Here is a 10,107-nt window from a genome sequence, read left to right as displayed (position 1 = left end):
CTCAAACTCAGAAATCCACCTGCCTCTGCCTCCTGGGTGCTGGGATTAAAGGCGTGCGCCACTACTGCCCAGCCCATGTTTAGCTTCTTAATATGGGTTCAGAGGCTAGAACTCTCATCATGAGTTTGCAAAATAAGTAATTTGCTGACTGAGTCATTCCACACACCCCCAGCCCCTGGATGTTGGTTTTACACACATAAACGAGTAGGCTTGGTGGCTCATATTTTTAATCACAGTACTGAGGAGGCTCAAGCAGGGAGATTTCAGTGAATTTGAGGCTAGCCTAGGCTAACCTAGAGAAGTCTGGGTTAGAGATGGGTGATAGCATGAGATCTAATCTCAAAAACTCCTACAGTGACTAGAATTCTAATATTAAAAAGTCCATCTGTTTCTCCATTACTTTAAAAAAAACCTAATAAAACATTTGCTTGTTCACAGTTTGTTTGGATAGAAATAAACAAATACCACAAAGTGCTTTAAAGAGGAAGAGGAAGGGGGAGAGGTGTCAAACCTCAGATAATGGTGTGCTTTAGAAAGGAGGTAACTCCGTTACCCACAGGGAGGGTCCTATAGCTTGGGTTTGGGTTTCTCTTAGCATTCATTGTTTTTTTGGCTTGGTGGTGTGCCTTTGGTCTGAGCTAAACCCTGCTGGGCAACATTCTCACGCTACTTTACCTGAGCTCATAGCTATAGGAACAGAGGGTCCGCTAACTTGCACAGGAAACTGGGCGGAAATTGTAAAAATAAACAGAAAAATAGATAGATAGATAGATAGATAGATAGATAGATAGATAGATAGATAGATAGATAGATAGACAGACAGACAGATAGAACTGTCAGACACTGGAGACATTGCTCCGTCAGTAAAATGTTTATAATACCTTGGGACCAGAGCTCTGTCCTCAGAATGAACTAAAAGGCTGTGCTCAGGGACACAGGAGAATGAAAACCTAAAGGGAGACACTGAGTTTAAAAATCAATAAGCAGAATCTGGAGCCAAAGGAGAGGGGGAAACACCATAATGAGGATGCCAACAAGAGGAGGAGAACTTAGCCATCTTAGAAGAAGGGAAGTAAAGAAACAGGAAGCTGGCTGGAAGCTATGGGCAACGGTGCCCCATCCCTGGTACAAAGGAAAGGAGTGGACCCCAGAAAAGGAAGTGGCCAGAGGAAGTGGACCAGGATGGGCAGTGAGAGTGAGGAGGGAATTTTATAAAGTGGGTCACACAGGAGTCATTTCTGTTTGGATTTAGAACAAGTGTTTCTCAATCTTCCTAATGCTGCAACCCTTAAATACAGTTCCTCCTGTTGTGGTGACTCCCAACCATCCAATTACTTCATTGCTCCTTTGTAACTGTGATCTTGCTACTGTTGTGAATAGTAATGCAAAAGGGCTACTGGGCTCCCAAAGGCTCAGGACCCACAGGTTGAGAACCGCTGATGTAGACCATTCCAATCTCTGCTTCTAGGCTCAACTCAGATTCCCCAGCTAAATATCAGTTAGTGGAACCACAAGCTAATGCTGGAGAATGGAGACCTAAGAGATAAGGGAGGTTTCTGTGGATATAGTTGGGTGGGGGTAGGAAGGGTATGTGTGCCTGCATGAGTGTGTGTGTGTGTGTGTGTGTGCAGCTGTGCACACATGTATGTGTATGAATGTGTGTGTGTTTGTGCAGGTGTACCTGTGCACACATGTGCATGCATGTGTGTGTGTGCAGGTGCACACATGTATGTGCATGTGTATATACGCATGTGTATATAGGTGCAAACATGTATTGCATGCATGTGTGTGTGTGCGCGCGTGTGTGTGCAGGTGCAGCTGTGCACACATGTATGTGTATGCATGTGGAGGGAAGAGGTCAACTTTATGTGTTATTCCTCAGGTACCCCCCACGTTATGTTTGTAGACTGTCTCTCAATGACATCTGAGGCTTATGGTTCAGTTGCAGGCCAGTGAGCCTCCCGTGTGGTTCTGGATGTCTTCCTGTCTTCACAGCAGGCATCTCACTGAGTCCAGCAGGATTTGTATTCTCCCCTGAGTTATGTAATGCACAGCCGCCACTGTTGGCTGATGGTATCAGTGCCAACACAAACCAGCCCCCAGATATGCTTCCTGGAACCCCCCTAAGAGTGAAAGACAGCTGAGGGAGCCCTGCAGAGAGATTCCTTGTCAGATTTTCACCTTTCCTTTTCTAGTGTCCTCTGCTTCGGTAGAATGCCAGCACTGGGACAGGTCAGTGATCTCAGGCTGACTCACTATGTAGCCCAGGCTAGCCCCAAACTAAAGATTACCCTGGATTCCTGGCTGCTCTCCATCTACTGCCAGGAAGGAAGCCCTGCCTTTAGGTTCATTCCCCAGTCTAAACATCTCAGAGCACCCAGAGATCAAGGCTTGCTCAGGTCAGACCAGAAAGTTCATTTGCTGGGCTTATCAGGTTGGAGGGCGACTTGGGAGGGAGCATGCTTTGCTGACCTGAGGTTTCCAACTCTAGTGGAATCCCCGTGCTCTAGGGCTCATCGATGGTGCTGGGTTTGAACCAACACAGCGTGCTAGCATCTTCCAAGTAGATATAGACCTTGTGTCATTCTGACTCACAGCGGAGGTAGTGTAGTTTCTCAGCATCGGGCTAGAAGACTCGGCAGAAATTGCTGGCACAGGTGTCTGTCTGTCCACCAGTAGCCATGGCCAGTTGACACAGGTGTCTGTCTGTCCACCAGTAGCCATGGCCAGCTGGCACAGGTGTCTGTCTGTCCACCAGTAGCCAAGGCCAGTGTGATGGGTGAGAATGCATGCTGAGATGACGAAGAATCTTTCCCACACTGGTCTCTGATTGTGGAGCCACGGTGAGCTCCTACTGGGACTCCCCGTGTGAGACTTATCTTCCCCTGCCAGGTCTTACTTTTACCCAGTCACTCACTCATTTAGCACAGCAGATCCCTGCAGAGCTGTCAAGTGTAAGGGCCCAGGGCCCACAGCCATAAGATATGTGCACACCCTGTGCAGCTCTCCAGGAAGAGGACGCGGGGAAGGTGTCACCATCACTTTCTCGGAACCTGCCGTTGCATTGCTATTTATTTTAGTTTTCCATCAAAATTCATATCTTTTTCTTGATTTTTAAAATTGAAAAATCCAACAATTAATACATTTTCTAAATGGAGAATACTTACGTGGCTAAGAAAGAATCCAAGCAAATATAGTAAAACTAAACCTCCCTTTCTGGGTACTTCGGTCCTCAGAATCGCCCTCCGGCACTGTTGCTCCCAGGGATTCAGATACACACACACACACACACACACACACACACACACACACACAGAGAGAGAGAGAGAGAGAGAGAGAGAGAGAGAGAGAAAGAGAGGGAGGGGGAGAGGGAGACGGAGGGAGAGAGAAAACCTTTTCCAACCTTCTCTCAAATGGAAGCGTTCTATGTCCATGGGACCTCACACAGACCCTGTGGTTTTGTCTTGAAGTGTTTAGTGTTCTGTCATTCAGATTCATAGTAGTTAGCTCTGTCAGGACTGATCAGAGCTCAATAACGGACATCACACTCTCCTCCACTTTCAAAATAAGCCGAGAAAGGTACATTTCTTGCGTCAGTGGAAAAAAAATACCATCTTTACTATGCAGATTTTCCACAGTGCTCAGGGTCCAGTAAAACGAGTTCCACGGGCTGTCTAACAGTCAGACGGTCTCTGCAAGGGCCTGCTGTAACCCTGGACCAGGCTCTCTCCTTAGACCAGCTCGTGACCAATCAGGAGACTGAACCCCAGACTTGCAGAAGGACCCAGAAGGCCCAAAGGCTCCTAGCTCATCCTCTGGCTAGAAGCTGTTGGACTGGAGGACAGATCCCCAGCCAAAGAGCTTTTCCTGGCTTTGACATCCTCTTGGGGGTCAGCACTGCTAACTCTTCACACTGGGAGGAGGAGGAAGACTGTGGCTACCCTGGGGTCTCCCACTTATGACCTCCACAGGTCATATTGCTGCATGGCATGTCTTCCCGCACCTGGGAAGATAATCCACTCTGCATAACAAGCCTCTCAGGATAAGCAACAATTCCTGTTTGCTCGTCTGTCAACTATAGATATATGAGATATCACATTTTAGGGGATATTTATTTATTTACTTATTTATTTGTGAGACAAAGTCTGAAATATCCCAAATTGGACTGAAGCTTGCTGAAGCTTGCTGGGTAGCCAAGGATGAGGTGACCTTGAACTCTGCCGGTTCTCCTGCCTCCACCTCCCGATTGCTGGGATTACACATGCATACTAACATGCCTGGTTTGTGTGACGCTGAGGTCTGAGCCCAAGGCTTCGTGCTCCCTAGGCAAGTACTCACAAGGCAGTTACATCCTCAGCCCTGAATGACACCCGTTGGGTCCAGCAAGCGCTGTGAGCCAGCAGTCTGGTACTAACCAGCTTGAACACTCCTGAGTAAGATCACCACAAAGGCCCTCCTCAGAGAAACACACACACACACACACACACACACACACACACCCGTGGCCTGAAGCAGAGACTGCCTATGCAATTCCCGCAGCCTGAACTCCATCACAGCTCTAGGTGGTCCAGAGCAGACAGCCTCAGCCTAGTCCACTAGGGGAGAGATTGACTGGCTGGCTGGCTGACATGCAAATTCAGACAGGCAATGCAGGAAGAAGCCATGGCTGGGTGGGTGGGCTGCGGTGAGACCATTGTGAGCAGGGTGCGCTCGCTCACTGGGTGTGGAAACCCCCTGTTAAAACCCGTGAGCTTTGCTTTCCATTGCAGTGGGGAAGGAGACAAAGGCAGCCAGGAAGTGCACTCTGGGATGACTTCAGACTTCTGAAGGGTCTGTCTGTGGTTTCAAGAGGCAGAGGAGGAAGCCCAGAGCAGCTTGACAGAGTGACCAACCAACACATCCTGCCTGGAGTGAGAGGGGAAGGGGACAGGTGTTATTACCCAACTTGTCGAGAAAGAATAGGGATAGGCTAGGGTTGAGAATATCCCAATAGATGAGCCACTTAAAACAAGAGCAGCAGGCTGGCTGAGCCCATCCTCTGCCTGGCATCAGCTGATGCTTCTCTGGATACAGAGCCCAGGCTACAGCAATGCTACCTCTCCACCTAGAGCTGCCAGATGCCCACCCAGTACGACTGGGATGCAGGAACTTTCCACACAGAATTAACCCTGACAAAATCCTGGGTCCTGTGAGACAAGAGTGTAGGGACTACATTGGTTATTTTCCTCATATCAGTGACCAAATTCCAGACCAGAAGCAACTAAGGATGAAAGAGGTTACAGATTCTTCTATGATAGACTGGGCTGAGGCTGTCTGCTCTGGACCACCTCGGGCCGTGATGGAGGTCAGGCTGCCGGACAAGCATAGGCAGTCTTTGCTTCAGGCTGCAGGACAGTCTTCTTCTTTTTTAATTAGGTATTTTCTTCATTTACATTTCCAATGCTATCCCAAAAGTCCCCCATACTCCCCCCCCCATTCCCCTACCCACCCACTCCCACTTTTTGGCTCTGGCGTTCCCCTGTACTGGGGCATATAAAGTTTGCAAGACCAAGGGGCCTCTCTTCCCAATGATGGCCGACTAGCTCTGGGGATACTGGTTAGTTCATAATGTTGCTCCACCTATAGGGTTGCAGACCCCTTTAGCTCCTTGGGTACTTTCTCTAGCTCCTCCATTGGGGGCCCTGTGTTCCATCCAATAGATGACTGTGAGCATCCACTTCTGTGTTTGCCAGGCCAAAGCATAGCCTCACAAGAGACAGCTATATCAGGGTCCTTTCAGCAAAATCTTGCTGGTATATGCAATGGTTTCAGCGTTTGGAGACTGCTTATGGGATGGATCCTCGGGTGTGGCAGTCTCTAGTTGGTCCATCCATTTGTCTCAGCTCCAAACCTTGTCTCTGTAACTCCTTCCATGGGTGTTTTGTTCCCAATTCTAAGAAGGGGCAAAGTGTCCACACTTTGGTCTTCGTTCTTCTTGAGTCTCATGTGTTTTGCAAATTGTATCTTGTATCTTGGGTATTCTAAAGGACCTTCTTCTCTGAGCACCTCTGCTGTGATCTTAGTAAGATGGCCAGTAAGCTGCCTCACAGCTGGTGTGTCCTTCCTCCCCGAAAGGACGTGGCATACTGACTGGTGGGATCACTCTAGTGTGAAGTGATGTGAAGTCCTGGCAGGCGTGGGAGGCAGCGGGTTTCCCATGCGCCTGTAAATGGGAAAGCTCGCCCACTCCTTTTCTAGGAGGTTTGGGACCCTAACCTATGCAATGGTTCCATCCACGTTTAGAGTGTTTTGTTTTTGTTTTACCAAGACAGGATTTCACTGTGTAGCCCTGCGTGTCCTGGAACTCACTCTTGTAGACCAGGCTGGCCTCAGACTCAGAAATCTGCCAGCCTCTGCCTCCCAAGTGCTGAGATTAAAGGCGTGTACCACCAGGCCCCTGGCTACAGTGGGTCTCCCTACCTTATTAACTCAATATTTAAAATCCTTCCCATGGGGATGGAGAGATGGCTCAGGAGTTTAGAGCATTAGCTGCTCTTCCAGAGGACTTAGGTTCAATTCCCAGCACCCACACGGTGGCTCCCATCCATCTGTTTTCAAGGGTTCCAACACCCTCTTCTGGTCTGGGCACCAGGCACAACCATGGTGCTGGCAAGACATGCACACATGTAAATAAATAAATCTTTGTAAAAATTATAAATAAATTAGACCCCTCACCGATGTGCTGAGATGTGCAATTCCATGGAGATTCTAAATTCCATCAAAGAGCTGGAGAGGTGCAAATCTACTCTCAAAGAGGACTCAGTCCAGGTGGCTCCCATGTCAGGGTGGCCTACAAACGCCTGTAAGTCCAACTTCAGGGAATCCATTGTCCCCTTCAGGACTCAACAAACACCTGCACTCCATTGCCTTCCCACACACAAACCCACATGCACATAATTTTAAATAAAATCATATTAAAAAAAAAAAAAAAGAACCAGCGTAGTATGGGCTCATATCTTTCATCCCAGCATTCAGGAGACAGAGACAGACAGATCTCTGTGAGTTGCAGATCAACAGAGTTCCAAGCAAGTCAGGGTTTCACAGTGAGACCCTGTTGCAAAAATAAAAATAAAAAAAGAAATGTTTTAAAAGATAGGATGAGTAAAGACAAAATCTAGTTCCAATTGTTCACCCTTTCAGTGTTTTCTCCCACTTGCTGCATACAGCCAGTGAGAACCGCAATCCTCTAAGGCTCACACGGTCCTGCCTGCTGCATACAGCCAGTGAGAACCGCAATCCTCTAAGGCTCACGTGATCTGGTTTGCTGCATACAGCCATTGAGAACCGCGATCCTCTAAGACTCACGTGGTCCTGCTTGCTGCATACAGCCAGTGAGAACTGCAGTCCTTTAAGGCTCACGTGATCTGGTTTCTCCTTCCCCTCCAGGACCTCACCATGTCCACCTCCTTCCCTGAACTGGATCTAGAGAATTTTGAGTATGACGATTCGGCTGAGGCCTGTTATTTGGGCGACATTGTGGCCTTTGGAACCATCTTTCTGTCCGTCTTCTATGCCCTCGTCTTCACGTTCGGCCTGGTGGGAAATCTGTTGGTGGTCCTCGCCCTCACCAACAGCCGGAAGCCCAAGAGCATCACCGACATCTACCTCCTGAACCTGGCCTTGAGCGACCTGCTCTTTGTGGCCACCTTGCCCTTCTGGACTCACTACCTCATCAGCCATGAGGGCCTCCACAATGCCATGTGCAAGCTCACGACTGCCTTCTTCTTCATTGGCTTCTTTGGGGGCATATTCTTCATCACCGTCATCAGCATCGACCGGTACCTCGCCATCGTCCTGGCCGCCAACTCCATGAACAACCGGACAGTGCAGCACGGTGTCACCATTAGTCTGGGCGTCTGGGCCGCGGCCATCTTAGTGGCGTCACCCCAGTTCATGTTCACAAAGAGAAAGGACAACGAGTGTCTGGGTGACTACCCCGAGGTCCTGCAGGAAATGTGGCCCGTGCTCCGCAACTCGGAAGTCAACATCCTGGGCTTCGCCCTGCCCTTGCTTATCATGAGCTTTTGCTACTTCCGCATCATCCAGACGCTGTTTTCCTGCAAGAATCGCAAGAAGGCCAGAGCCATCAGACTCATCCTCCTGGTGGTCTTCGCCTTCTTCCTCTTCTGGACACCATACAACATCATGATTTTCCTGGAGACTCTCAAGCTCTACAACTTCTTCCCCAGTTGTGACATGAAGAGGGACCTGAGGTTGGCCCTCAGTGTGACGGAGACAGTGGCGTTCAGCCACTGTTGCCTCAACCCCTTTATCTACGCCTTTGCTGGGGAAAAGTTCAGAAGGTACCTGGGACACCTATATAGGAAGTGCCTGGCCGTCCTGTGCGGTCATCCTGTCCACGCCGGCTTCTCGCCAGAGTCCCAGAGGAGCAGGCAGGACAGCATTCTGAGCAGTTTTACTCACTACACAAGCGAGGGAGATGGGTCTCTCCTGCTCTGAAGGAGTCTCCCCGACCCTAGCTCCACTAGGAACCCAGAGTTCTTGCATCAAATTCCCCTGCCGCTCCCCCTGCATCTTATGTGCAAGAAATATGGACCAGATGCCTGCAAACCAACCCCACGGTGTTTTCTGAAAAATTTATGTTCAATGTGTGAAAAGCACACATATCTCTTACTGCAAATGTTGAACATTGGGGCTTACTGGTGACAAAAATTCTAACCAGATTAGTGCAATTACAAAGGGGTTTGGTGAGTCCTGGTTGCATGATCATATGACAAAGGGCAACTAAGTCCTCAGACTGAGTGGGAACCAAGGCTTAGATCCAATGTCCCCTCTCTGACCTTCAGATCCTTCATAGTGACAGATCATCCAGGTTCTATCATCAGAGAAGGACCACATCTCTCTGATTTCAAAATTGGTGTTCCTAGGGAACACCTCCGTTGACCGAGTGTGTCGGGTGTCCATCCCTTGACTAGGTGGTGTTAATGAAGTAGAAGGGATCCCTAAGATGCTGTTGGAATCTCAAGGTTAGCAGTTAAGAGAGACATATCTCTCAGAAGCCGGAGGGTGGGAGCTACTCTGACAGAGCAAGAACTGCTGACTCGCCTTCGCATGGAGCTCATTCAGGCTCCCCTTCAGTAACTAGCAGCATCTGTAGCCAGCTTCTTTAATCTTCTGTTGAGAGTGTCCTGAACTCTCCAAGGGTTAGAGTTTGGGTTACTGCTCACAGCATCAAATTCAATCCCAAGGCCCTGTCCTCCGAAACCAGGAAGATAGAATGCAGTTCTAACAAGAGACTCCATGCTGACTCCTCATTCCACAGGACTCCATCCGCCCAGTTGGCCATGTCCCTTTTTCTTGTCTTGACCCACATCCCTCCACTCCTCTCAGCCCAGGGGAAGAAATAGAAAGAGCCATGCCCCAGAGTGAAGGGATAGATTCATATCCCAACTCTGTTGCTTGCACATTGGGGAGACTGGAGCCAACAGAGCTCCTCAATATAGAAGGGACTGTGGTGCCTTCACCCATTCTAGCATAGCACCTCAGCCAGGACTTTAGCGTTCCCTGGATCAGGAACTGTTGCCCTGCCTCTGAGAAATGGAGCTGGTGGAGTGGGAGGAACCTGCAGGCTTTGCTGCAGGACACAGCGAGACAAGAGGAGACCTAGTCCTACAGCATCCCCCAACATGTACCTAGATCTACAGAGCCATTCCCATGTCCCCGCTGTCAGGGCAAGACCCAGGCCACGAGAGCAGCTTGCTTTCTCCCCTGACCCTGCAAGCATCACGTAGGATGTAACCACAAGAATGTCTTCATGCATTCACTGACTCCGGTCTCATTTACAGGCTTACATTGAGAGTTCCAGTTCTGCAACTTGCTTTTTAAAAAAAAACACTGGATTTCAGGGGCTGGAGAGATGGCTCAGCTGTTAAGAGCACAGTCTGCTCCTCCAGAGGTCCCAAGTTCAATTCCCATGCCATTGTCTGAAGACAAGGACAGTGTAGTCAAAAAAAAAACACTGGAGCCGGGCGTGGTGGCGCACGCCTTTAATCCCAGCACTCGGGAGGCAGAGGCAGGCGGATTTCTGAGTTCAAGGCCAGCCTGGTC

At 49.2% G+C, this 10,107-nt stretch overlaps 1 protein-coding gene across 1 annotated transcript in view; it reads left to right on the top strand.

Moving 5' to 3' along the window:
• Positions 1-10,071, top strand: part of Cx3cr1 (C-X3-C motif chemokine receptor 1) — a 16,196-nt gene extending 6,125 nt beyond the window's left edge. The window contains exon 2 of the mRNA XM_021173375.2: positions 7,426-10,071. Within this exon, the coding sequence (XP_021029034.2) occupies positions 7,426-8,499 (1,074 nt within the window). The 3' untranslated portion in view covers positions 8,500-10,071. The remainder of the gene's footprint in view (positions 1-7,425) is intronic.
• Positions 10,072-10,107: the final 36 nt, after the last annotated feature.

The sequence above is a fragment of the Mus caroli genome, chromosome 9, assembly GCF_900094665.2.
Source record: "Mus caroli chromosome 9, CAROLI_EIJ_v1.1, whole genome shotgun sequence".
Taxonomy (NCBI): Eukaryota; Metazoa; Chordata; class Mammalia; order Rodentia; family Muridae; genus Mus; species Mus caroli.
The sequence above is the reverse complement of the archived record's forward strand: the minus strand, read 5'-3'. Positions and strand labels throughout refer to the sequence as shown.